The 26,516-nt window shown below is 48.4% G+C and overlaps 11 protein-coding genes across 11 annotated transcripts; 3 read left to right on the top strand and 8 right to left on the bottom strand.

Moving 5' to 3' along the window:
- Positions 1-203: 203 nt before the first annotated feature.
- Positions 204-2,511, bottom strand: LACBIDRAFT_313603 (uncharacterized protein; the record flags this gene model as incomplete). The annotated part of the gene is made up of 7 exons (XM_001877298.1): positions 204-365; positions 418-1,367; positions 1,417-1,928; positions 1,978-2,093; positions 2,142-2,281; positions 2,338-2,458; positions 2,509-2,511. The coding sequence occupies 7 exons, from the start codon at positions 2,509-2,511 to the stop codon at positions 204-206; spliced, it is 2,004 nt and encodes a 667-aa protein (XP_001877333.1).
- A 143-nt stretch (positions 2,512-2,654) lies between these two features.
- Positions 2,655-4,490, top strand: LACBIDRAFT_293043 (uncharacterized protein; the record flags this gene model as incomplete). The annotated part of the gene is made up of 3 exons (XM_001877670.1): positions 2,655-2,981; positions 3,077-3,412; positions 3,468-4,490. 3 exons carry the CDS (start codon positions 2,655-2,657, stop codon positions 4,299-4,301), a joined length of 1,497 nt encoding a protein of 498 aa, XP_001877705.1. The 3' UTR covers positions 4,302-4,490.
- Positions 4,491-4,957: 467 nt separating this feature from the next.
- Positions 4,958-6,910, bottom strand: LACBIDRAFT_232337 (uncharacterized protein; the record flags this gene model as incomplete). Its single annotated transcript, XM_001877297.1, has 6 exons — positions 4,958-5,077; positions 5,133-5,220; positions 5,268-5,766; positions 5,821-5,946; positions 6,014-6,163; positions 6,220-6,910. 6 exons carry the CDS (start codon positions 6,908-6,910, stop codon positions 4,958-4,960), a joined length of 1,674 nt encoding a protein of 557 aa, XP_001877332.1.
- Positions 6,911-7,002: 92 nt separating this feature from the next.
- LACBIDRAFT_313600 (uncharacterized protein) lies at positions 7,003-8,202 on the bottom strand (the record flags this gene model as incomplete). The annotated part of the gene is made up of 1 exon (XM_001877296.1): positions 7,003-8,202. One exon carries the CDS (start codon positions 8,200-8,202, stop codon positions 7,003-7,005), a length of 1,200 nt encoding a protein of 399 aa, XP_001877331.1.
- LACBIDRAFT_293041 (uncharacterized protein) lies at positions 8,203-10,405 on the bottom strand (the record flags this gene model as incomplete). The annotated part of the gene is made up of 2 exons (XM_001877295.1): positions 8,203-9,939; positions 9,995-10,405. 2 exons carry the CDS (start codon positions 10,403-10,405, stop codon positions 8,341-8,343), a joined length of 2,010 nt encoding a protein of 669 aa, XP_001877330.1. The 3' UTR covers positions 8,203-8,340.
- Positions 10,406-11,020: 615 nt separating this feature from the next.
- On the top strand, positions 11,021-13,999 carry LACBIDRAFT_313598 (uncharacterized protein; the record flags this gene model as incomplete). Its single annotated transcript, XM_001877669.1, has 14 exons — positions 11,021-11,046; positions 11,105-11,279; positions 11,329-11,724; positions 11,774-11,965; positions 12,016-12,066; positions 12,124-12,176; positions 12,225-12,477; positions 12,533-12,721; positions 12,776-12,801; positions 12,851-13,373; positions 13,425-13,552; positions 13,606-13,785; positions 13,841-13,915; positions 13,966-13,999. 14 exons carry the CDS (start codon positions 11,021-11,023, stop codon positions 13,997-13,999), a joined length of 2,301 nt encoding a protein of 766 aa, XP_001877704.1.
- A 93-nt stretch (positions 14,000-14,092) lies between these two features.
- Positions 14,093-15,218, bottom strand: LACBIDRAFT_313597 (uncharacterized protein; the record flags this gene model as incomplete). The annotated part of the gene is made up of 5 exons (XM_001877294.1): positions 14,093-14,413; positions 14,473-14,635; positions 14,691-14,770; positions 14,835-14,995; positions 15,047-15,218. The coding sequence occupies 5 exons, from the start codon at positions 15,216-15,218 to the stop codon at positions 14,093-14,095; spliced, it is 897 nt and encodes a 298-aa protein (XP_001877329.1).
- A 3,547-nt stretch (positions 15,219-18,765) lies between these two features.
- On the top strand, positions 18,766-20,946 carry LACBIDRAFT_247097 (uncharacterized protein; the record flags this gene model as incomplete). The annotated part of the gene is made up of 8 exons (XM_001877668.1): positions 18,766-18,924; positions 18,979-19,271; positions 19,324-19,958; positions 20,017-20,112; positions 20,171-20,284; positions 20,335-20,662; positions 20,711-20,772; positions 20,825-20,946. The coding sequence occupies 8 exons, from the start codon at positions 18,766-18,768 to the stop codon at positions 20,944-20,946; spliced, it is 1,809 nt and encodes a 602-aa protein (XP_001877703.1).
- A 188-nt stretch (positions 20,947-21,134) lies between these two features.
- On the bottom strand, positions 21,135-22,979 carry LACBIDRAFT_246724 (uncharacterized protein; the record flags this gene model as incomplete). The annotated part of the gene is made up of 7 exons (XM_001877293.1): positions 21,135-21,484; positions 21,534-21,618; positions 21,683-21,749; positions 21,798-22,067; positions 22,117-22,157; positions 22,211-22,643; positions 22,696-22,979. 7 exons carry the CDS (start codon positions 22,977-22,979, stop codon positions 21,135-21,137), a joined length of 1,530 nt encoding a protein of 509 aa, XP_001877328.1.
- LACBIDRAFT_172677 (uncharacterized protein) lies at positions 22,972-24,273 on the bottom strand. Its single transcript, XM_001877292.1, has 3 exons — positions 24,079-24,273; positions 23,167-24,028; positions 22,972-23,109 (listed from the first exon to the last, which is right to left on the bottom strand). The coding sequence occupies exons 1-3, from the start codon at positions 24,261-24,263 to the stop codon at positions 23,017-23,019; spliced, it is 1,140 nt and encodes a 379-aa protein (XP_001877327.1). The 5' UTR covers positions 24,264-24,273; the 3' UTR covers positions 22,972-23,016.
- A 1,036-nt stretch (positions 24,274-25,309) lies between these two features.
- Positions 25,310-26,480, bottom strand: LACBIDRAFT_293037 (uncharacterized protein; the record flags this gene model as incomplete). Its single annotated transcript, XM_001877291.1, has 4 exons — positions 25,310-25,646; positions 25,696-25,984; positions 26,042-26,193; positions 26,245-26,480. The coding sequence occupies 4 exons, from the start codon at positions 26,478-26,480 to the stop codon at positions 25,310-25,312; spliced, it is 1,014 nt and encodes a 337-aa protein (XP_001877326.1).
- Positions 26,481-26,516: the final 36 nt, after the last annotated feature.

Genomic DNA, 26,516 nt, shown 5'->3' with positions numbered 1-26,516 from the left:
AGAACATACTAGTTACCAGCACTGTGATTACATTTAGAAATCTGGCCACGATAGAAGTACATGAATCCCGTGGTGTGGTCGCAACAAGATAGGAAAACTGAAAATTGCGTTGGAGGTCAACCATAAAAAATGTACACAACGATAATCAATAAATCAAGAGAGGGAATGAGATGGAGGTAGATTATTCCGCTATTGTTCAACATTCACAATGTGAGGGGAACGTCGTGACGTTGTTGGTCCCAAAGCTTCGGCTTTGCGCTAACCTCAATATTTTCAAATGAGCCTGCCTGAGCGAGCGTCACGCAGTCCCGAGTGCCTATAACGAGCAATTCGAAAAAAAAGGAGGCAGCAGCACGACGAGATGCCTATGAAAAATGGTCCAAAATAAGCTAATCTAGTGAAGCGGGGAAGACGCACCTTATCCGAAATTCTGTTGAAGCTCAATTTTGTGTCCCCCATAGTCTCACCAACGGCATGCTCAAGCTCCCTCCTGAGAAGCCCCAACGCTTTTACAGTGTTCTTGCTATAACCTTTCCCTTCCTGGTCGTCTTTGTCTACTTCCTGAGTTTGTGTTGATTGTCGAACATCAAATATTGATAGAGGGCATGCACTGTCGACAAGCCGGTCATCACCGTCATTGGGGAAGGCTTCATCGACTCCCGGGGTGGAAAGGCGACTTAGATCGCTCAACCCTGCTGACTGATCTCTTCTTTCACCTGAGGCATCGAAGTCAGGGACATGGAGCTGGTAATCATCGACGGCGCTGGGTTGCTCAGCAAACTCAAGATCGCCGTACGGGCCGAGGCTGCCTTGTCTATGGATGTCACTCCCAATGGCTATGCTTGGGGCAAGACTATCGGCTCTACGCCCATGTTCAATTTCGTCCTCCGTTTCGTTGTTTGGGTTTAGTCGAGGACGTTTGGAGGGAGTTTTCTTGGGAGATCCGGCCCGACGTTTCATGGACGAAGTGTGAGCGGGACGCATGAAAAGGTTTGCCAGGTCTGGAGCTAATCCTGGCGGAGCAGCGCAGAAAAATGTCCCATTTGGTGTAACAGCGGTTGGCATGAAATAAGCAAGGGGATCATCACGAATTTCAAGGAGCCGCAGAAGAAGAGACGATTTTGGGAGGAAGCGTTGGTCGGTCACAATATCGGTGACGTCCTTCTTAGTCGGCGGACCGAATACTGTCCCTTTTCCACGTCCAACCTTCCCGCCCAGAGTGTCGTCCAATTCAGTGACAGAATCGATGATTTGTTTTTTTCCCTTGACTTTCCTCTTCACCTTTCCAAGGTCTAAAGTGGGAGGTACGATAGCAGCCAGGTCGACATCTTGACGTGGTGTGTCGGGCAAGTCTGTGAGCGGCGATGCTGTCCATCTGTTAGAAACAAGACATATAAATTGCGGAACAAAACGCACAAGCACGAGACAATGACTTATTCTGACCAGGCAATTTGGAGAGGTCGTTGATACCTGGTTCACCAAAGCCTACTCCTAAATCTTCCAAGTCAACACCACCCATGTCAGGGAACTCGAAATCCATGTCAGTCCTAAAGGGATGCTCAGAAAGGGCTCTGCTCTTGCTCCTGTTAGAGAGGAGATCGACATCGACATCCATGTCCTGTATACCCAAGATATGTGAATCAATGGAATTCCTGCGACCGGCCGCGTCACGTCCAACTCCAACGCTGTCATCCACGCTCGTTCCGTCGTGGTCTTTCTCCCCGCCAATTCGAACCTCGCTATCCCAATCAATTCCAAGGTCCACATCAACGAAGTCTTGCGAACCAATTCCGTCCGAGGGCCCAACGGTGAAAGGATCCCCCAGATCAAACCGTTGGAAGTCATCTACGGTTCGCAGTGTAATGTCATCCACGTGAGCCTGGTGGTGACCCTGTGGGTGGATTGGTCTGTCTTCGAAATCCATTTCCCTTTGAATACGTGAGAGAAGTGTTGATGCTCAAGTATGTAGATTGTTACCAGTTCACGTCAGGGAGAAGAAGATCAAGATCAAGACCGAGACCTTGTAACGTAATGGACGTCTTATTCACAACAAGCTGGTCCTCCGTCATATCAACCATGCCTGGACGGAATGCCTGAATGCTGCTACGTTAATTGCGCAAGATAAGCAGGGTAGTTCGTACCATCTTGATCTTCAATAAGGCCTCATTGCAGTCATCCAGCAGGTACTTGGCTTTCCGACTGTAAATGCGAACAACACCGAGGAGAAGCTGGCCACTGAGACGCAGAGCCATTACTTCAATCTCCTGACCCATAATCGCATCTGTCAAGTTTGGAGATATGAAGCGCGAGAAATATTTCCAAAAGACTCGTACACACCAACAGATTGTTCTATGTCTGTTTGCAATGTTTGGGTCTTGGAGAGTTTACGTTCCATGTGAGCGGCGAGCCATACCTTGCCCAAAGGCCCCCGCCGCGAAAGAATGGTCTCCGAGTAGAACTAAAGAAATAATTTAGTATAATACACAACGCGGCTGCGTGAAAAGTTACCATTTAGGGCAGAACGCGCGTTGGAGAAATGAGAGAGCGGCAGGCAACTTGAACAAGAGTGGAACGCGACTTGTTATGTAATACCTGTGATCATGTGACTGGCAATACATTCCGATCAAGCCTCTTCCTCACGACTATAATAATATATGTTTCCTCTTGTACGACGAAAAATCATTGCTCTTCCCCCTTCCCTTCAAAAACGCTCCTATGTTGTGGCTACGTCGCTTGGAGCCGCAGCGTCTATTCCCCGTCGCTTAGACGCTTCTCTCGGTCACGCCAATCGTGCCAGGTATAACATGCAAATTATGGCAGCATCTGAGGCCCGCCGCCTGGCCGAGTGTCTCGTTATCGCTGCGCAGATGAAGGAAAACCATCTGAAACCGGATATTTCGACATATAACGCTCTTATGAGTGCCGTCTCTCGCGATGGTAATTGGCTCCAAGCGTGGGCCATTCTAGACGACATGTTCCTCGTGGGTGTGAGGCCGACGACCACTACATTTAATCATCTAATATACGTATGATATTGTTTCTTCATATTTTGAAATTGCTCATCTTTGGTTCTCAGGCGCAGCGTCAAAGAAGTTCTGCATATATGTGGAATGTCCTAGATAAAATGGACCAAACTGGGGTTCCCCCGAACGCTGCAACGTGCACTCATATCATCCGTCGTTTTGTCAACGACGAAAATTTGGAAATGGCTCTGCAATACCTCTTTACCATGCAATCCCATGGCCTCGTTCCTGAACTCACCGCCGCTGAACACGTTATTACTCTGGCGGCACAATGTAACCAACCTAGACTAGCTATCGATCTTGTAAATTGGTTCGAGAACATATCTCCTCAACGTGTTGGTCCTAGTGTGTGGATGGCATGCTTAACTTCATCGGCCGAGTGCATGTATGTAAGTTCATGTACCCCCCTGTGTTCAACTCACTCCTCTCACCCTCTCCTCACAGGTCCAGGGCGTCTCTGAATGTTGGAAGGTCGTTCATCACATGAATGTACTCCCTGACGAAGGGCTTTGCGTATCGATTCTTCATACAGCCGCCCGGCGTGGTCGGCCGAACCTTGCAACCGACGTCCTTAGAACCCTGAAAGTCCAGGAAATTCCCTGGAAAGAACACCACTTCGCGTCGCTCGTTGAAGCCTTTACCCGCAATAAACAAATCAAGGAAGCGTTTCTTGCTCTGGGCATGATGCGATCCCACGAAGTCAATCCTATTGACAGCACATCCGCTACGATTTTGGACGCAGTCAAAATTAACGCTGAATCTGTCGACATTGCATGTCTAATCATTGATGAGATATACGAGGAGAAGAAATCAGTTGATCTTGCCGCTTTGAAGGTTCTGATTCAAGCGGCGGTTCATCTTGGAGATCTCCAACGTGCTTTGGGGACCTACAGAAGTCTCCCAGACTACAATGCTGTCCCCGATATATCGATTTTCAACACACTCCTTGATGGATGTATTAAAACCCAGCATCGCCAGGTTGCGGATTCGCTTCTCGTGGACCTGAAAGAAGCGAATTTAAAACCAAATCAGAACACATACGAGAAGATAATATACCTTTGCCTCGCGCCGGAGACCTACGAAGATGCCTTCTTCTATCTTGAAGAGATGAAGGCTGCAGGACATCTACCCCCTTGGAAAGTCTACAAAGCGCTGGCAGAGAAGTGCCGGTTGAATAACGATGCCCGTTTCGACATCATCATAGAAGAAATGAAGGAGTTTGGCTATGACATTGGGTTTTGGCAAATACCAGAGGGAAGAGGACCGGAAGTTCACTGAAGTTCAACTTTCTCAACAGTCTCCTGACGACACTCCGAGCAGTCCCTGCAATGAGACTCCTCGCGAATCGGTCTGTATTTGAAACCGTTCAGTATATTGTCCTGTTAGTACTACGAGGCTTTTGACGTGAGCCGAACCGGCAGCAGATGATTTTACCGCCGCAGTTGAAAATAGATACAATAACCTTTCGCAAGAGCTCGTAAATGACAATTGGGCAATACTTTGGCAAAGACGCACCATGGTAATTCCACTGACAATAACAGTTAAAAGTGCAGCTATAGCACCTATGAGGGCGGTAATTCCGCCCCCAATGGCTGAGAAGACAGAGCCCTGAATAACGTTCTGAGATGGTGAAACGAACGGAAGGAAGCCCATACCATGGAATGTTTCAAGGTCTCAAAATACTTTTTTGTGGAATGGATGGATCCGGGCTTTTAAGTATATTTGGGGTGAGTGACGTCACTCATACAAATCGAACATGACTATGTATGCTACAAGGATGTTCTTACAGCCTCGCTGAGAAAAGCCGGCTACTATTGTTTAATGTACCGCGAGATGAGCAATGGACATTGACTACCATCCTTGAACTTTCCAGAAATGTAAGGACGCGTCAACACACTGAAAATGTATTAGTTTGATATGGAAGAGTGGAATCATCAGACGTACACGTTAGCTTTAATGATCTTTTCGCTGGATGGTTTGAAAACAAATTGAGTAAGGAGAATATAGAGGAACGTCTTCATTTCAATCATGGAAAACCGCATGCCGATACACGACTAAAGGCCTTTAATGTGAACTACAACCAGTGATTAAGGCCATGGATATACGTACCCGAGGTCCAGCGGAAAAAGTAAGGGTGTGGTTGTACAGCCCAGGAAGGCCGAGTGCGCCCTCTGGTAGGTTATCCCACCTGTCTGGACTATTGGAGTGGTTAGAAAAGATCAAGAAACAAGTCAAGGTATTCACTTGAACTCCCATGCATCTTCACCCCAAAACTCTTGGTCTAAATTGAATCCCTCAACGGCTACATGAACAAAACTACCCTTTGATATGGACACAGTTCTTCGGTCTTCGATGACATTACCGTCGTGGCTATGTACTGGATACATTGTTGGGATTTCGTCGTCCTGAGTTGCAACTCTGATAGAAGAGTGTAAAGCCGGTATTACGCGGATAGATTCCCTAATAACGTTATCGAGATATGGTGAGTCGGAAACCTTTGCGTAGACCGATTGAACCTCTTCTTCGGTCAGATCAGAGAAATTTGAGATGGGAGCAATATTTAAAAGTTCGGCACGCAGGCGGTCTTGGGCTGCAGGATGTTGAGCGAGCAGCAGAAGAGTCCAGGTGAGAGTGAGAGAGGAGGTATCAGAGCCGGCGAACATGAAGGTATTAATATTGTTAAGCATGTCTTCATCTGATATGCGGTGATCTGGGGGAAGGTCTTTTGCCATATTCGCTTTTACTGCCCAGATAAATATGAAGTTACAGTGAGTGTGGTCATTGGTTTGGTACATACTTAGTAAACTCAGCAAATCTTTCCCTGCGTATTCAATTCCGGACTTGACACCCTCCTCAATTTTTCGCTTCTTCTCTTGAATCAAATGTCCTGCAACGCGAGTGATGGCCTCTTGACACCGGTTAACTTGACGTACAGTTTCATCTGGCTGGTTTATCGCTGAGTACTTTGATAAAGGTTGTAAAGGAGGCACTCACGAATATTTGATTCATGAAAGGTGCATAAATGCTAATGATAGTCCTCAGTAATCGGCCTTGCGAGATAGCCACTTCAAACATGTCCTTATACGCCCGGAATAGTTCATTAGATTCATCCTGTATAGCATTGAAGTTATAATCGAACCCTATTCGATCGGTGAGAATGTGCAGGGGTACATCGAGGATGATATTTAAAACCAACCTGCAAGGCCGATGACATCAAATGTTGCTCTGTTGATCCAATGGCAAACGTCTACTTTGATTTCAGAATTTTGCGAGGACTCCTCAGCTTGAATGGCCATCTCCATCCACCTGTCCTTGAGTTGAGTTCCTTTCTGAAAAACGAGCGGCACAAGTGCGCGCAAGTTTTGGATTGAAAACGCCGGAGTGGCAACACGGCGGTGGCGCTTGTGGACTTGGCCTTCCGCTCCGAGCATTCCACAACCAATGAGGCTGGTGATTAGTTTGCGGGATTGCCATGGTTTTTCATATATCGTTGAGTTTTTGAGAACGTGGGCGACCGAAAGCGGGTCAAGAGTGAGGAGTCTTTCATCCCACTGTTTTGGAGTTAGCAAATGGTCCAGAGAAAGAGTGGAATGGGCGTACTGGACCAAGGCCTCGTATGCGAATGGATCGACCGTAACGCTTGATATAAACTTGATGCACTTTGGGAGAAATTGAGGGGCTACAAGGTGTATGACGGTTAGAAGAACTAATAAGGTGGGTTGGGCGTACTCAAGAACGGCGTGGAGATTGTTTGCGAACCAATGGCGAACCTTTGGTCCTGCAATGGAACGCAACGGGTCAAAATGCGGGGCAATTACAAGTTTGTAGACAAGATAGACGAGAAGAAAGGCGACGGCGAGAAGAGCATTGTGAAATAAAGTATGCATGGAATAAAGGGAGAATGGGCAGGCAAGGGCCCACTAGACTTGGGGCTACCATTATATTGTTGAAGAAACAATAAAGCAACCACGTGACCTAGTCAATATATTTCTACACACATCTCTGCTACCAGCTTGTTAAATACAGCGGGATAAAGATATCTTGGCGGAAGGGGAAACTCGCCCAGGTCCATCGAACTCGAACTAGATTCCACCGTCGTTGCGAGGCTCATCAAGCTTGGCCCTGTGATCATTAGCGACGGTATCGCCGTGGAGCATTCCCCTGTCACCTCGCCTTGTCTCTTCCGCCCTTTACAACGCACAAGGATTCCCCTTTTTACTTCCAGGCTCAGCGCTCGCGCCAGCTGTACTTCATACACCGACTCTGACGTGTCTTCATCGGTTTCGTCTGGGTCTTCTCCGTCGTTTCGTATGTGGCTTAAGGAGGTCGACGACGACGACCTTGAGAAGCACCCAAATGAAATCATATCTATCGCTTCTATCGATGATGTTTGCTCCGTGGAATCAGACGCATCGGACCCTTGACGTCGTCGATTCTGGTTGTCCTGATAGTACTCGACTTCATGTTGAGATTCAACTTCTGGAAATTGATTGTTTTCCGTTTCATCTACGAGTCTATCGCGAAGGGCGATTTTCAGCGCGAGCGCAATATCCGCTTCCTCTTCCTCCATGCGGTCCCTAAAGTCTCCTCCGATGACGGTTTGGTCACGTGTCGACAACTCTGAACTATTGCAATGTAGTGGAATCCCTGGTGCGATTGTTGAAGAGTCTGAATAGCCCTCATTGACCCATTCGTCCGACGCTTCTGCAGCAGGGAACACAAATTGGGCTTTCACCCCATCAACACATCCGAATTCCTCTTCCGACATTTCTTTGACGTGCTGCGCAGATCGTGGTCGTGTTCTGAAGCTCAGTAGACCAAAGCTGGGAAGGAGTCCTTTATACCAGTTGGTTCGCGTCACGGTCATTGCAACTATTCCCAGAGTGGCGCTAAGAATCGCGAGGGTGATAAGGACCACGATGGCAGGGCTGACAGCAGGGTCACTGCGAGGCAGGTTAGCGATCTGAGCGATGGCTCGTTGCTCATTGGGGGCTGGAAGCATGCTGGGGCGAGGAGACGAGATGAAAGGCGCATATTGTGAGTACGGGTCTGGCTCCACGAGTTTAACCTTGAATCCTGTTGAGCGGTGACGGCGAGTTACGAAGAGTTTGGTTGGCCTCACGTCACAGGCTCCCGAGCTTGGATGAGGGAAATTCTGGGACGTTACAATCGGAGGCATGGGGGAAGAAGCTAATTTATTTAATGGTCACGAAGAAGAATGGAGTAAATAGTAACACGATTAGTGGCTGACAGTCTATGTATAATAATACGCGATTGACAACAAAAATAATATACACATTCCATCCACCCAGGTATTTCAATCGATAGAGAATCCCTTCTGAGGATTAGTGAAGATATGTTGAATGGTCTCGAGTTCATCGTGCAACTTCTTGTGCTCAGCTGCTACACTGGCGAGCTCTTCCTGATCCATCAACTCAACATCTCCATCCGAATCTGTGATGGACCCGGTGCTTAATTCGTTATTTTTGAGCAGGCTATCGATCTTTCCTTTCTGGGCGTACAACTTCTGAAACGTCCCCAGGTATTCGAGATAGGAAGCATTGTACCTCGCCCGGAGAGAGGCACGATCAGTAGGCAGCGGTCGTGGAGCGACGGCTCGAGGTCGAGAATGTGCAGTGGATGAAGCTTGATGTGCTGAGGATGAGTGACAATGTGAATTGGATGATGACGACGTGGGTAATGGCTTCGGAGGCGCAGCACTGCGGCTTGGTCGAGACTCGGTTGCTTCATCTTCAGAGGATGTGTAGATGGGTGACCGTCGACGGGGTTTGGCACCTGTGTTTGACTTGCTCGGCTTCGAGGAGGCGGTATATGCTGGAGCTTGAGGTTTGGAAGAGGATGATGCCGTAGGTACCTTTTCTGGTGAGCGTATTGCTGCTTTGGGGGCCAACGGCGATGGGTATTTCCGCATTTTTAATATTGAGGGGGGTAACGGAGATGACTCTTTCTGGGTCACCTTTTGTCGTGGTTTTTCTAAATTAGAAGGACGTGAGTGACCATCCTTCCCGTCGACGTTGCTGACGGCGGGAAGTGCGCCTGATTCGGTTTTACGCCTTTTCTGAGGAGCCCCGCCTGCGTGTTCCTGGTGATCGCGGCTAATTTTCTTGCGCTTGAGAGGAATGCTATCCTCTGAATGCTCTCCTTCCTCCACGTCCTTTCGGTGCACCCTCGATCTTTCCAAACCTCGCTCGCGTCGTCTTTCCCGATCGGTGTCGGATGCTATGGCCTCGTCACGAATTGCCTTGACCTTTTGTGCTGATACGCCAACTACTGGTTTAGCTTCTACGGCTGTTTTCGTGGCAGTACCCCCAACTGCTGGACGAGGGTTTGAGGGTTTGGGGCTGGCGGGAAGGGAAGGCCCCGTTGATGATTTGAAGCCAGACCCAGGAAGCTTCCGCGAAGCAGCTATGAGTGCTTCATTCGTCATCAAAGATTTTCCACTACTTGGGTGGGTCGACCCTCCCGCCTTGACATTCGATTGACTCTTTGATGCCTTCAGGCTCTCGTCTTTCATCATAATCTCGGAGTCTAACTTGGGTTTGGCCTTCTTCTCTTTGCCGTCGCGAGTGGACGCTCCACGTTTCGGACCATCTGTTTTGTTCTGCTTCTCGCTCATGGATGCCGTGGCTGAGCCAGAAGATGAGGTAGAGGGAACATTAGTGGTGAAATTAGATGCCGTGCTTCGATAGCGGACACGGTTCCAAGTGGGGTCACTCTCAGGGATACCAAGACTCTTGAAGGCGAACCTTGCAGCCCTGGCCATATTAGTCCTTTCTGTATCTGTTAACATCGAGGCCTCATACGGTCGCACTTCTGTCCAATATGCCGTCTTTAGACGGTAGAGCTTGATAGAATGTTCAGGGCTACTCTTGGGGGTGGAAGAGGGCTCTGCTACCTAAACCAAGAGCTGGGTAAAGGTGGGGTTACTCAGAGAGGGCATTGCCACATACTTCAGCTAAAATGTTGCAGACTGCAGCACGTAAAGATGGTTTACCAACCAATCCTACGAGTTGGTCCTCTGTTCGTTCACCCATCGCTAGCCAATGGATTATATGATTCCGTAATTTGGATGAACCCTCCTTGGGAACATGTACAGGGGCGGGTGAAGGTCGATTAGTGGAGGGTTGTATCGTCTTTGGCTTATCCGCTGCACGTACGGGTTTCCGAAACATAGGGGCGTCCTTGCGCTTTTTGGTATTGGAAACATCGGGAGGGGTTTCAAGGAGGATGGTGGTGCGACCAGAGCGTTGATTGGCAGCATCGATGGTGCTTTCACGAACCTTGTCTCGGACACTGTCTCCAAGCTCCCGCTCTACGATAAACTTGCCAACAACGCTGGCATAAAGCTTGAGAGGAGGCATCTTCTTTGCAGCTGAAGAAGCGCGCAAATATAGGTCATGTGGCAGTTCTTCTTGTTGAGGCCTCATTGGAAAGAACGTGTCTCCGATGTATATTCCCTGAAAACATAATGAGTGATGAGGAATGAGCGGAGTAAGATGGAGGACAGACTGGGGTGTTTCCAAAGTCAAAGTGCATTTGTGGTTGGTTTGGAAAGGATTCAAGTGCATCAAGAGTCTCTAATGACATCCTGACGATCATCGCACGCTTTGAGCTGGATTGTATTGGGTCACCTGGACGTGAATGGCTGAGGATGGGGAGGATTGCATTCGCTGGGAGAGGCATGACGGCAACGAGCTGAGAGCAACACTCAGGGTGTTATTGTGATGTTTACGTTTATTGTACAATAGCTTCCGGATCGCACGTTCCGGGAAACCGCTTATCATTCTCAATTGATTCTCAAGTTCTTCTACCCCTTTCTCTGCACGTTCGTATGCATGAAGTCGAATTCATCCCTCGTGCGCATTTCTTGTGCTCACGTTCTCTCCCGTTCTCGCTATCGTCTGAGCTTGTAGCATGGCGACTACAAAACCATCGTCTACTTTTGCTTCTTGCCATTTCGTTCCCCCCAGCCAGCAATGGGAACGATGGTGAACCTTAACAGGTGGCGTAATCTCCCTCATGTTCTTAAGTTCTACTAACTCCTCATTGACGCCCTTCAGCGTGTTTGCTCCCGTTCTTGTCATTCCTAACCCTACCACCATGCTAGCTATCTCGCTCGCCGCTCTTGGAGTCACCTTCATTCTCTGGCGCATGTTCCTTCCACAGCTCAAGTTTATCTGGCACTGTTTCTTTCGTCCCCTCGGCACTGACAACCAAAAGGCCAGGTTGGACAAGGTATGTTTTCATCGTCCCCTTCTTCATCCTTATCTGATCCCACAATCAGTTTTACAGGGGACAAGCCGAGGTTTATGATACTACCCGAAGCGTTCTTCTCCGAGGGCGAAACACCATGTTGAGCATTTCTGCAGCTCATTTACGCCAATTGCGTTCTTCTTCTCCAAAGAAACGCCTTGTCTGGGTCGACATCGGTGGTGGCACAGGCTACAATATTGAACTCATGGATAAATACATTCCCATCTCGTCTTTTGATGCCATATACTTGGTGGATCTCTGCGATTCGTTGCTGGACGTTGCTCGCAAGCGGTTTGCCGAAAAGGGTTGGACCAACGTCATTGTTCTGTGTCAGGATGCCAGCGAGTTTACCCTTCCCGAGTGGTCGCAGAACACCGATCCCAAGGGCAGCGTCAGCCTTGTAACGATGAGCTATTCCTTATCAATGGTATTTTCTTGTCATTTTCTCCCTTGAACTCGCTGCAATTTACCTCTAGATCCCAAGCTACTACGCTGTTCTCGATCGAATTGAACACGTCCTCTCACCCCAGGACGGGTTATTTGGAGTGGTCGACTTCTACACCGCTGGAAGGCTTCCTTCCCCCCATGAAAAGGCAATCGGGGGAATCAGCAGGGAGTGTGGCTGGATTTCGAGGTGGTTCTGGCAGATCTGGTTTGATTTTGATCATGTAGGTTTCAGTGAACATTCACCACGCCTCATCTAATCCTTCCTTGTCAGGTACATCTCGGTCCCGCAAGGCGCTCATATCTAGAGTACAAATTTGGGACGGTGAGCCTTTTTTTCAACATCCAACCTGTTTTCGGAACCTGATTTGTCTTTCTGTAGGTGAAGAATTATAACGGAAGGAATCGGTTCTTCTTGCCATTTGTCGTTCGCATGTAAGTCGTATTCTCAATGGTTTCCTCTTGGAGGCTGACTTCCCAAAGTCCATATTACATTTGGTTAGGGAGACCTCGAGCCTGTGATGTCACGCGTTTCTGTCATGCATTTGAGGTGGAAGGCGGGAACACCATCGGCAATTGTTCACCAGTTCCCTTCAAAATAGTCAAAGAGGCGGAATCGGTTCCCCCGCTTGATATTGGTGATTCCATCGCAGACGTTTCGTCTGACATGATCAAGGCAGAGAATGTCATCAATATAACAGCTCCCTTGAGCTCTTTCCATTACCAAGTTAAGAATGTAAGCACTCTCACCCTTATGACCTGATCAATCTCAAACACATCCCCTGCAACAGCCATGGCGCCTGCCTTACTACGAACAACCCGTGCACAAAGAATTCCGGACGTTCATCTATTCTTTCACCTGGGAGGATCCTTTTGAAGATATGAAAGTGCTGGATCTTACTTCAGAGGATTCGATGCTGGTCATCACATCCGCGGGAGATAATGCTCTACACTATGCTATCGAAGCTGGACCAAAGCGGGTGAGCATTATCTGCAAAGTGTTGAAACGAACTTCTTTGAAAATGAGTCTTTAGATACATTGCGTTGACATGAATCCATGGTTCGATCTTATTCCTTCTCCCTTCGCTTCACGACTCATGTCTATCCAGTCAAGGTCATCTGTTAGAATTGAAGCTGGCCGCCATCCAATCCCTGACACATGACGAGTTTTTTTCGATGTTTGGTAAAGGACGTCATTCAAATTTCCGGGCCCTCCTTGATTCCCGAATCTCTCCTCAATTGTCGTCTTCCGCCTACCAATTCTGGAGGGTGAACGATGATGCCTTCTCATCCTCGTTTTACATGCACGGATACAGCGGACTGGCATTGCGGCTTGCGAAGATCATCTTCAGATTGGCAGGGGTCACCAAAGACGTCCAGGCGCTTTGTGATTGCGATACTCTTGAGGACCAGGCTAGAATCTGGCGGGAGAAACTCAGACCTGTGTTACTCAACCCTATCGTTGTTGCCTTACTCAAGAGCCCCGTGTTTTGCTGGAATGCCCTTGGCGTGCCTCTAAACCAACGTAACATGATCTTGGAGGAAGGCACGTTCTATGACTATGTGGCCAACACTTTAGATCCTCTTGCAACGACATATCTTTTCAAGACTGGTTCCTACTTTTATCTTCTGGTATGTTTATTCTCTTCCCCACCGTCTGTCGCCGTCTCAAATATCATAAAGACGCTTCTGGGCCACTACACCCCTGCTTCATGCCCACGTTATCTGACTCCATCTGGGTTCGATGCCCTGAAAAAGAACGACGGCAAAGCATTGGACGCATTCCGCCTACACACCGACGCTATCGTCAAGTGAGCATTGTTGCAAGCAATCACGGGGGAATAAAATGCTGATTTCGATACAGTGTCCTACGAGGTCTTTCGAAATGGTCTTTAACACGGGCCCTCGTAATGGATCATATTGATTGGTTCTCCCCCGGTTCTGTTGATGTTGACGAGGAAGTCCGAGAGCTCCATCGCGTGGTAGCCCCTGGTGGCCTCGTTTTCTGGCGCTCAGCTTCCAAAGAACCTTGGTATAACAAAGTGTAAGCTGTCGGACATTTCTATATGCATCGTTCAAAGTCTCAAGTTTGTTTTCAGGTTTGAGAAAACGGGGTTCAAAGTGTCTGCAGTCGCAGTCAGGCAAGGTTCAGAAGCCATTGACCGAGTCAATATGTGTGTATTCAACTAGCCATTAGGGTGGTGACACTCAATATTTGCTTCAGGTATCGCTCTTTCTGGAGAGCAGAACGACTATAACGAATAGATTCTACTAGCTGCAATAGTGCACCTTAGAGTTAGAATTACGACGATTACGAGACATATATCGGAAATAAACGGATTTGTGAGGTTCTAAGCTCTTAGGTGTTCCTCCAGATATGTGGCAAACTTGTGGGCAATGCTGTTTTCTTCCCAATCCACTGCACCTTTTTCAGTTGTTCCAAGAGTGATTGCTTTTTTGTGCACTGTGATGAACTGTCTTTTGCAACGCTGGAGTTCAGATAGTGTGATATGGCGTGATGGAAGAGTAAGCTGAAACTTGATCGATCCAGGGAGTGTCAGTGACACCAGTGTCTCCGATTGTGAAACGGACCTTTCTGCCAGTATGGCAGAAACCATGGATGCTGTGATTTGTTCTAGAACGTGTAGGGCGTCTGTAGGAGCTTTCGCCACCTTGAACGGCACCGAACAAGTTGGGTTACAAAGGAAGAATGGGAAAGGTATGAACGCACGTTAAGAGTCCCCGAGTTTGGAGGCTTGATATTGCCCGAAGTGACCGCCTCCCATATTTGAGGCCCAGGGATGTCGGTGTCCTCCCACATTACAGTCAGCATGGGAGAGTCCCATCGGACCATAGAAGACGGCTCTTCGTATCTCATGATGAGATTATCAATGCTATTCCAAAACTGTCAGAAAAGACGCGGTCGAACGCAAAACGAAAGCGACTGACGTATCGGGGTCGTAAGCATGGCCATCCCCTCGTTTGGAATTCCATTCACGACACAGGTCTGGAGTGGCGACGACGTAGACCTACTTTGTCAGGAATGTCGGAGGTCGGATTGCCACAAAAACGGGGAGGGATAAAAGTACGCACCGTACAGACCCGTAGCTTCATTTCCCTCGCCGCACAATACACTTGGTATCGAAAACCCTTTATGTAGTTGAGGGAATCAACGATCAGAAGTGTGTCTCGGGCGATGAGTCTTTGAATTGCAGTAAACAAAGCACCACGGGCAGCCTTCTCTGATTTACTATCTGCAACGAAGGCGGTTAGTTGTCAGAAAGGTCGTGAGCGGTAGAAGTGACCATTGTAAGCAGCTCGCGGAATTTCCAGTGATTCGTCAGAAAGGAGAACGACTTTGAGATTGGGACCTTGGTATTCTGGGTCTTGTAGCTTTATTTCCAGGAAATTAAAGATCTGATTCGCTCTTGTCGTTTTCCCTGACGATGGGTAGCCAGATATTGTGATGAGGGCCATTGAGTACACTTTTGAGATTCCGCCGAAAACCTTATTGCTCGAAATGGTAAAACGTCACATGACCTGGGGAAACACGACGCGAAACAAACAAATGATCTTTCTGCCACCAGCTCTCAAACTCCCCCGCCAATGTCGCAAGCCCTGCAACTCAAGACCACTCCGGCGTTGGTATCACAAACGGAAATACCGCCCCGACCACACAAAGCACACCCAGCGAGGGCACGAAGGTGAGCCCAACAACGACAAGTGCCCGGCGCCGACAGTACAATGAAAGCCGCCAACGGTGAAGCACAAGCAAGCCACGGCCTACGAGCATGACACCACTTAGGCATGGCCCCATCCGCACGAGCCCGACGCCAACGACAAACATCCCTCGGGTGGATTTCAGGGCGGGGGAATATCCAAGCGACCCACGACACGGAGCTTCGCTCCTCACATCATCGCTCATCTGCAAGCGCCTGACGCAACTCTCATCCGCGCGAGTCCCACACCAACGACAAACATACGGGGTAGATTTCAGGGCGGGATGCAGATGGCGGGGCGCGAAACGACACCTCCAGGTGGGCGCGATTATTAGTTGCCACTGATTACTTACCCACTGTCCCAAAAGGTGTATTAGTATCAATATATACGGCTTTGCTTTAGTTGGCATCATAGAACTTAGGGTGCATTTACTATATATTCTGTCCATTGAGCAATTCCCTCCTGAAATGCAAAACCAAGGACTTAGTAACTTCCGCGAGTTCGCGACCGCGCCTTGTTTCCGGCATCACATGATATCGCTCCTTTTTAAGAATAAGGTTTTCGGCGGAAAGTGAACAACTCATTGAGTAACGATAGTAACGTGCTGCTAGGGTGTGACAGGCGTGACAACTGTCCTCATCGTTGCTCTCGTCGCTGACACGCTGTCCTCCTTCTCTGGCTCCCCAACATCGGCGGCATTCACGCGACTAACGCCTTCAACGACGCCCATTTCAATGCTCTTGGTCGCTACGCTCTAGCAGCTAGACCTCTGCTCACATCACGACCCACTGTACCCGCTCTTGTTCGCCTTCCAACACATTACCTCGCTCAGCGGCAGCAACTCACACGTTTAGTGGAGGCAATACCGCTCCACCCTCAAGTTATTTTCTGCCATCTCGACCACCGAAAACGCGTCCCCACTTGCCTATGCTCGCGACTATGGCTGCTTCACAACACGATCATGTCCCACTTCGCGAGCATTCTCATCTGGACCTCCAGCGAAACGGTCATGACAGACATGGCGACAGTTTGGGGTTGGAGGACAGATTGTGTCCTGGTTGTAAAAAGTCTGCTGTAAATGAACAGGGAGGATTGGTTGTTGCCTTCGGGTGAGTTCGTACTTGATTTAACTTCTGGTTCTTCAGGGCTGTGCCATTTGAGCATTCAGAATATCTTTCCCCCACCCTTTCATTACTACTATCAGAAAGCTAACCCCATAAGTCTCTCAGACAATCCTTCTTTCACGTCGATTGTTTCAAGTGTGCTAAATGCCGCAACCAAGTCACCGCCGATACAAATCTTCTTCTTCTTTCTGATGGATCGCCAATCTGCGCAAATTGCTCATATTGTTGTAACGTATGCCATCTCCCCATACTTGATGAGGCCATTATGGCTGGCGACGACTCCTACCATGCCTATTGCTTCAAATGCAAAGTGTGCAAGAATCGCATCGACGAGCTCGTATTTGCTAAGACGAGCCAGGGGATTTATTGCATGAGTTGTCATAGTGAACGAATGATCAAAATCCGCAAACACACACAGAAGAAAGCTGAGAGGGAGAAAGCAAATGGAGGAAGTGGGTCGTCAAAATCTCGGGAGCGAGACGGAAAGAATCATCATAGGGAAAACGGGGTGAGCCGATTGTATTTCTTTTCCCCGCCTCGTCTCACTTTTAGCTTAGGGCTCGTCGCCCGGCCATGACCGTATCAAATTCAACGGATTGCAAACGCCAAGCCCCTTCCCAACACCCTCTCGCCACCCGGATGCCTCGCGTACCCCTTCCAAACCAAGAAATCCGACGTATGTTAGCGATGCCTTTGATCCTGTCAACCCTCCTCGTATCCATACTCCGTCGGCGCAACAGGGCACGTCGTTGACTTCACCGTCCTTGCCCTCTAATCCTGTATCTGTCAATGTGATGGCGCCATCAGATTCTGACCGTCGAATTCAGAGCGGTGCGTTCAGTAGACCCGAGTTGGATGTTGGAAATCCCGTGAAACAGAGTACCTTGCCTATCCCGCAGACTTCAAGTGAGGTGGATCCTCGACGCAGAAGCAGCTACGATGATGGAGTTCGGCCCCTGAACATTCTTTTCAAGCAAAGTCCACCTAGCAACTCCAACCTTGCGCCAGAGCGATCACTCTCTCACTCGTCATCATCTGACACGCTCACTGTCACTTCCCGCCGTGACAAACGACGTTCGATCAATCCTGGTCTCACACTTTCTCCATTTCCTGATACTACGATCCCTTCAAGTACCCTCTCTCCACGTTCCGAGTCTTTCAGCAATCAACAAACAATCGCCCATTCACCAACATCTCCCCGTTTAAACACCTTTGACATAGCCTTACGGAAGGAATCAATAGATCTACGCCGTCATGACCGTCCCAACTCCCACAGCAGTTCTATCCACAGTTCGCGGTCTCTCTCCACTTCGACTGAAGAAGGTTACAATCCTCGCTCGCCGTCCCCATCCATCCACACATTCGATTACGATCAAAACCCCGACGATACTATCGTAATCAAGTCGCCAACCGATGTACATTTTGAAGCAAGTACGCCCAACCCTGGTGGACCACAAGGGGACCGCATATCTGCAAGCCTCAGTCCTTCAGATTTGAATGGATCCCGCTATCAACGGCATACGTCATATACGCCCAGCGTAGGTGTCGACAAGCGGCGCTCCCGTTCGCCATCACCTGCGCATCGAGCCGATGTGCCTCACAGCGTTGAGAGTGGAACTGATACAGAACCGGAAGGTGAACAAATTTCCGGTTCAGGTCGCGATACTCTGCCTCCACTGCCTCCACCCAAAGATGCATCTGGCCCCTCTGTGGAACAAGTTGGACTTACGCAGGCAGATGCTGACGGGTCTTATCTGGATATTGATGAGTTAACGGGGTCGTCTCCTGTTGAACACACCTCACACGCAACTTACATTGCCCCTGCGCTTCCTCCCATCCGGTTTTCAATGAACACAGCAGACTTCTCAGAGCTACTCAATTCCGTTGGTGGCTTGCCGCCTTTAAAGTCGTTGGATAACCTTGCGAGGCTCACTAAAAAGCCTACCAGCAATATTCCATCTACTCCACCCCCATCTGCCGCCTTAACTTCTACGACAACTTTTACTCCTTCGAATGGCAGCACCGGTTTTCCACGCGATTCGGCTCCCAATAACATGGATGACGTTCTTCAGGCACCCAGCATTAGAGAAAGTTCCCCTTCAGAATGGGACACGCCCAGTACCGATAGTGCAACTTTACAAACTTCAACAAGTTTGATGGCGAGACAGAGTTCCACCGATATGATCTTTCAGCGCTTACGAGAGACCGTGGAAGATGCAAAAAGTCGCGAGATTCAGCAGTTGAAGCTGGAGCGTGTATTCGTGGAAGCTATCGTGGAAGCTCTTGAATCGAGAGGTGCTGAGCACGCTCAAATGAAAGCCAGATTTGATGGCATGAAGGTTTGCAGGTTTTTACATCTCTCTCGCCGTATCACTCATAAATGCCTGAAACAGAGAACCAGTCGGCAATATATCGAAGGTCTTACTGTTGCACAAACAGAATACGACAGGGAACTGAAGGCAAGACGTGACGCAGAAGCTGAGGTCACGCGATTAAGAGTGCTCCTGTCAGGACAGGCTGCCCGTCTGACAGCATTGTCAGGAGATTCTCGACGACAGGAAGTACGACAACAGATATCCAAAGAATTAAATGATAGCTTGTCTGGATTAGAGCAAAATCTATCTCGTTTGAAAGTGGAACGTGACGTGACTCTGGCAGAAGTCGAAGAGTTATCCGCAACTAAAAGGTGAGCAACCCTTTTTCATTAATTTCTATCTTAACATCCTCTTTATTATCAGCTCCAATAACGCCTCTCCCGATGTAGGAACTGTTGCATTGGGCCGTTCATTGACGAAGCGTTTGGATAATATCCGGAATCAATATCAAAAGGATCTCATACCATTGACTCAACAGCGAGAGACGTTAACCCGAGAGATAGCCGAGCTCAAGGCTGTTAGAGACGTCTTCCTGGAAGAAACTTCGGTTCTCAATGCACGCAATGAAGAATTAGCACAACTCAGCGCTGTGTATACGCGCCGAATGGATACGGTCCATGAAAGCCCCTTGAAAGATGATGATAATTCAAATCGCGCCTCATTCGACAAATCTCGTGGCCAGTTCCAGTCAACAACACCCCTAGCGCCCTCTCTTAGCTCTTCAACAAGTGGATCCTCTACAGTTTATGACGAGACCATCGACCCCAGGTTCTTCAGAGCTCCGAAGACGGATGTTGATTTGCACACCCCAGCTAAAGGTAAATTCATGAAATGGCCAGGTTCCAAGGTCAAAGATGTAGTTTCTCCAAGCCCTGGAACGGAAACCAGCAAAGGAAAGGCTCATCTTGAGCACAATTTCCAGCAGCTTAGTGTTTTGCGCTTTACGCGATGCGATCATTGTGGCGACAAAATGTGGGGATCTCAACTCCGCTGCACCAGTAAGCTCCCTTCTAACTCTTCAAGCTTCTGAATCATGATTCAATTGTCACCTCTCAGTCTGTTCAACTTCTATCCATGTTCGCTGCATTGCGAACGTCCACATTCCTTGTACGCAACAACTCCATAACATCAGGGAGGAACCCCAGCATATACGTATGTTTTTTGTGTTGTTTTCTTCGTCTGGTGCTGATAACTTCCATTGTCTTTGCAGCCCCGTCTATGTTCGGACGTGATCTTGTTGAGCAAGTTCGTGCCGACTCGAAGGATGAGGACCGTCAGATTCCTGTCATCGTTGAGAAATGCATTGACGCCGTGGAAGCCATTGGTATGTTATGCGAATCACACTGAATTGATCTCAGCCTTACCTCTCATCAGCTTTGGATTATGAGGGCATTTACCGCAAGACTGGTGGTTCAGGGCAATCAAAGGCGATCACGCAGCTGTTTGAGCGAGGGGATTATTCTTCATTCAATCTCCGCGACACAGATCGCTTCAACGACATCTGCAGCGTTACGTCTGTCTTGAAAACCTATTTTCGATCTCTACCCGTCCCTCTTCTTACGTTTGATCTTCATGATCAGTTTGTGTCCGCGGTGGCGATTAAAGATCTGGCATTGAAGCAAAAGTCCTTGCTAGAGTTGGTAAATCAGCTGCCGGACGAACATTACTACACTCTTCGTCACCTCATGTTGCATCTTCACCGGTGAGCATGCTGCTTCGCTCTCCGCACATTTTGCTGACCACTTTCAAGTGTCCGGGAATGCTGCGAAAAAAATTTGATGACTGCCAGAAACCTCGGCGTCGTTTTTGGTCGTTGAGTCCTTTTTCTTTTCGCTGTCATTCGGGATGCTCATTTTTATCCTAGCGACACTAATGAGATCGAGAGACCCTGGCGCCGAGTTCAGTGATATGGCGGGTAAAGCCCTTTTTATAGAGTGGCTAATCGAGAATGCGCCCCAGGCCTTCAATGAAAACAACCTCAGCTAATGTTGTTGACCTCTTAGAGTCATAGATTGACTTCTTCCTGTTCTTCTTCTCACATGCATCCACTTATCATTATGGGATTCGCTTACTTTATCTCGACCCTTGGATACCCTTCTCTTCCTCTGACGGATGTAACTTAGATGGACAATACTACAATCAGATATACCTGGTTGACGTGGCATATGGTTCGCCTATGTTCCCTGCTCTCTAGATTTCCGTGGCTTCTGCGATACGTCTGACTTCAACGTGCAATAGAGGAAGTGGCGGCGGGGCCCAGTAGCAGCACCAGCGACAGCTGCCGCTGAAACGCGGGCACCGAGGGGTGCTGTATCGGCGCCATTTCCTCGCATGCCTAGAGAGAACATTCTGTCAAAAACTAGAAGAGGTATTAGTAGTGGGTAATAGATGTGTCGCCTTGACGTACGAGTAGCGGTAAAGGCCTTGGCACTAGCTTGGCAAGCAGTCTGAGTGAGTGAAAGGGGAGGGCTAACCCCTTCCAACATGCGAAGATAACGGAATACCATAGAAGGCTGCGGCGGGCCTTTGCAAATCGTTAACGATAATTTGCGCCAAAGCTAAGAGATATTTACCAAAACGAAAAACGGAGTGGTATGCTTGTCTCCACTTTTCCTCGAGCTGACGAGCACAGATTAAAGAGTCTGGACAGGTCGGACACTAAAGGATCAAACGATAGTCAAAGACGACCAATTCTTTCATGTTTCAAAGGGACAGAGCATACGCATTGATATTCCTTTGCGACCAAGGTCAAACCAAGTTTCAACACCCGCTCCAGAAACCAGTTCCGCCTTGTATGTTTCATCAAATGCTGTAGTCGGGAATGAAGAAAGACCTACCTTTTTTCTAATTTTAACAGTGTTTCCTGGCTAAGGGTGCTGAGCTCTTGCTCCGCCCACCCTCCGGGGTTATCAAGAACAAAACGACTGGATTCACGATATAACTCTTCCTCTTCGAAGAGTTCAGCAATTCGCATGGCCTTTATAGGCCTCCCAGCAGCGTGTGTAAGAAGAAACGTGAGGCATTCTTTTTGCAAAGAGGGCACGCAAAGCTTGTGTGAGATGTTCATGAGGCTCTCAACGTTATTCCAGGCAATCGTGCACTCTAAGCTGATGGGATTATGAGACTTTGAAAACTAAGGAGAAAGCAAAAGCTTACTGTGGGTACACAAATTTGAGAAAATCGTGAAAGGTGCTCGCCTAAGTCGACTAATCATCATAGATATTGGGAGATTCTTCAAGAATAAGCCCACCTTTTCTTCTTTGAGGACAACAACCGCGTCCGGACCATTCTTTACGCGTCGCCGCACAGTGGCTTGGGCTGGAGGAAGTTTCTTTATTATGTGATTATCATCGGGATGACTACTTGAAGAAGTGCCCTGTAACTTGGCCAGGCTGCTATTCCTGGCTTGCGCTTTGGCTTGCTCCGTTGTTGCTTCAAGATCACTGTTTTCGCCATCACTTTTAACATCTGGTGCGGCTTCCAGGTCTTCGGCATCTGGATCCATAGGGGCAAAGGTCATCTCGGTAGGGACTTCAGGGACCGATTTACCCCCTGGTATGGATGGCGGTTGCGATATTGTGATGACAGAAGACATGGACGGTGGTCGACCAGTCTCGGACCAATTTCCGCTCAAAGCAGCTTCAAAAAAGGGGGATGCAAAGAAAAGGACCTCCTTGTGCGCCCTAGAAAAAGGAAGTGTGGCTCATTATGCGAACTGACGCGAATTGACCGAACCAAAAGGTAGTGCTCTCAACAACAATCTTGACGGTCCCCGGAAATCTATTGTGCTTTGCAAAGGTATCGTCGATTTCAATGGCTTCGTCGTCAGAATCGGTGCTCAGTTCCGAAACGATATCATCTGCCTCGCACTCTTCGAGAAGCCAAGGTGGCGAGCCAGAAGAGCGAAAGATGCCAGACGCTGCTGCATGTGTCTCCGTAGGAGAGCTCAACGATGCTGCTGGGTTGTTGAGGCCACGAGAGTTACGGGCAATGAGGATATGAGAAGGGTTTGTGGACATGGTGAAAGGTTAAAAATATGTTATCATTATATTTATTCTACTTCAATTCAAAACTTGCAAATGCAAGGTCATATCCTCCAAAGCCATAGTTGATCTTGTCCGTCCTTTTGTAGACCTGTGCATTTCTACCCTGATCACCAGGGCACCCCGTAAGGGCCGCTTTAAATGCCCTTTGTGCCCTTTCAACTGCGCTCTCTCCATCAGCATCATTGTCCTCGCTGGATATGAACAAGGTCAAGGTTATGCGACTGGGCTCGAATATGCTGACGACACGCTTGACAAGGGACTGTAGGTCTGGAATCGCTTCCTCGCTGGCTTTCGTCGGCCGTAGTGAAAGTGGTATGTTGCACTCGAAGCTCGCGTACGACCAACCCTCCTCTGGGGTGACGTGAATGGTATAATAACCTTCACCCCCTTGCGATTCACTTCCATCTATAGTTGCATCGCAGCCTATGTTTTGGAGGTCCTCTTCCCATTTTATAAGGGCATTCGAAGAGTACCCGCAGGGGTTGAAACTGAACGCATCAAGCGTTGTTAGGTGAGGGGGAAATATGCCAGAAATTCCGAGCCTCTTAGAAAGGAGTTGAGCATGTGAAGGGGAGTCTACGAGATCGTTGGCAGGTGAAAAGAAGGGTTGGCGGGCGTCATGTGAGAGGCCGCTCATGAGAATTTCAATGGTATAATCGGAATGTTTGCCTTCCGCTTTATGCGGAGCATCTTCGGGAGAATGAGGATGGGGGGTATCACCGGATGGCTGCTCCATTATATAGAGCAGCCAATGGTCGCCATTTACCTTTCCGATGGTGTAGGCGGCCCCGTTCGTAAAAATGTTGTCAAGATACTGGACTTCTTCCTTCCAATCGCGGTGGGGACCCGACTGGCGTTCAGGGAACATGAACGATTTTCGAGAATAAAAGCATCGATCAACGGAGGGAAGATTGGCGTGATTGGCGGCGATTTCCAGAATCCTAGGCAGACCAAGAAGGTTGAGCGTTGTACCGCAAGTTTTGAGGATTAGACGATGAGGAAAAACGAAAAAAGAGGATTCGCTAGGATGAATTAAGTGGTAGTCAAAGTAAATTTAGATGGAAAGCACCACCTTAATAAGTAAGCGTCCATTTCCGAACCATGTACGACGCTGAGGACTTTGCATTGAACAATGTCGAGCATGTCTTCCCATAGCTGGCGATGGACATGACGAAGGTTACCAGCTGAAGGGGTGAACCATATTTCAAGAAGTTTTTCTGGGCCCTCGAAGGGGGCCTGATAATCTTCTGTGGACATGGATGTCGATAGGATACATTTTCCAATCAGGAAACGGTTTTGAAGATAAGATTTTTATGACCACCGGCTATCGCCGTGACATGTTTATGTAAATTGCTGTAAATGTAATAATTTAACCACCTAACACCAAAAGTATTGACATGGTCCGTCTGTCCGCCTTTCGAGCTTTTATTCCTCGCGCAACCGCTCCTTTGCTGCCAACTTCATCCTTGCGCTTGACCTCAAAACCACTTCGCTCGACCCCCAAATCACTTTGTTCGACAAGTTCCCGCTTTTGCCCAAAATTTCCCGCTCGATTTACGTCAACAACAACGTCAAACCCCCAATCCAACCTTCCCCCGGATGCCACTCTTTCCCAGCGCCTTAAACACCTCATTAAATCTTATGGATGGTACGCCTTGGGTGTCTATCTAGTGTTGTCGGCTCTCGACTTTGGCGTTGCTTTTGTGGGCGTCAACCTTTTGGGCGCAGAATACGTTTCTCATGCTGTCGCCAGCATCAAATCATTTGTCTTCGACTTCCTTCCCACCAGGCCAGCTGAGCCAGGCTTGGACGAGATAGATAATATTCATCCACCGCAAGCACAAAGTGGACAGGAGGGCTTCTATGCTATACTCGTTTTGGCATACACCATTCACAAGACACTCTTCCTCCCAGTTCGTGTCGGCCTGACAGCCGCAGTTACACCTAGACTGGTAGGCTGGCTGGGTCGAAGGGGCTGGGCGGGCAGCGCAGGGACACAGCGTGTGGCCGATGAAGTGAGAGAAAAGTTGAGAAGGGGTCGAGGTCCCCCTAGTCTCTGATTACTTTTTATCAAAATTAAAATGCTCACAAAGTTGAGCATTCTATGAGGAATCTTTTTGGATTAATATACTCAGTAATACCGCCCTCGCCATTGAGCGTGCAAGTTATGCCACGACAGTCAGAAATTGAGTGCATACTTCATCAGACCAGTCGCGTTTTGAGGTTCGAAAAATTTACATATCCCTGTTGGATGTTGCGAATAATTCAACGATTGCAGTGGGAACGCGTCTTTTATATATATATCATCGCTTTTTATGTTTCTTTGACTTTTTAAACTCCATCTCGCTCTCCCCGTCTTTCCGTTTCTTTTTCTTCTCTGGTTTCTCCTGGTCCTCCTTCGCCTTGCGCTTAGCCTCCCGCAGGGCCGCTTGGTCGGCTTGTTTACCCAGCATCGTGAATGTATCTTCGTCGCTGTCGTCGTCTATGCCATCATCTAGCTCAGACTTCTCCTCGACAACATCCTCCTCCACTTCCGAATGTATTTCTTTCTTCGATTGAGGGCGAATGGTATGTTCTGGAGAAAATGGGTCGGGCTGGATTGATCCAAGTAAGGAGAGCATTTCGTTTGCCACTGTTAATCTGTGCACATGATAAATTGGTTTCTTTTAGAAAGGTAAAGACAACGCACCCAACAACGGTGAACTCCAAAAACCCGTCCTTGTTTCCTATTCGATGTCCAGTAATTCGGCGAACCCACTTTCCTCCACCATCATTGTTCTGCTTCTTTGTCATATTGTCTGCTACCATTTCATCGTTGTTTTCCTGTGCGCCTTGGCCATACTCGGGGTCGTTCTCGGCAGGACCATACTCGAAATCCCATTCATCGGCTGGTATATGATGTCGGGGTATTGAGACGTTGAAGGTGCGGTGTACGAGAAGAGAAATGTGGTCGGGTGAGCACAAGTTCACCTTGCCAACTAATAGATTGTCGCACGTCAGAAAGCGTAGTTCGTAAAAATAAGAGGCAAACTCGCCTAGTTTCATTCCAACACGGGGACTCCACACAGTCGCGTCAAAACTGACGCTGCACACTAAAAATGGGCAATCCATTTTAATGATGGCATTTTGATCTTGAAATTTAAGATTCGAGTGCGCCAGTACAACGCCCTGAAACGCAGGGATATACCTGGCGTTTGCTGAGTTATGGCGTAGCCGGTAATAATATCGCCGCACTGACCTCATGACCATGGAATCAAGCATTTCTTCTGCTCCAATTCTCGGGTTAGCGGCAAACGTAGGTGGAATGGAGAGAATGAGCGATGCGCTGGCGACATGGAATTCGCAATCGGTGTCGTCAGTGCTGTCTGATTTTCTTCGTTTTTTTGTAGAGATATTCGGTCCTGCGCCGTCAGGAGACTTGCGCTTTTTCAACGATGACTTGGATGAGGACGCGTAAAGCTGGGTAGAATCCATTGTCGTGCGCTGCAAGAAGGTGTACACTGCACAGTG

The sequence above is a fragment of the Laccaria bicolor genome, genomic scaffold (assembly GCF_000143565.1).
Source record: "Laccaria bicolor S238N-H82 LACBIscaffold_5 genomic scaffold, whole genome shotgun sequence".
In the NCBI taxonomy this organism is placed as follows: Eukaryota; Fungi; Basidiomycota; class Agaricomycetes; order Agaricales; family Hydnangiaceae; genus Laccaria; species Laccaria bicolor.
Note: the sequence above shows the minus strand (reverse complement) of the source record. Positions and strands in the feature narration are given on the sequence as shown.

Bases quoted from the DNA above. Each gene is read 5' to 3' on its own strand.
- LACBIDRAFT_172677 (XM_001877292.1), bottom strand. From the start codon at position 24,263: ATGTCCACAGAAGATTATCAGGCCCCCTTCGAGGGCCCAGAAAAACTT. The intron at 24,029-24,078 runs GTGGTGCTTTCC...AATTCATCCTAG, and splicing joins ATGGACGCTTACTTATTAAG to CGAATCCTCTTTTTTCGTTT. The intron at 23,110-23,166 runs GTTGAAAGGGCA...CCTGGTGATCAG, and splicing joins ATGCTGATGGAGAGAGCGCA to GGTAGAAATGCACAGGTCTA.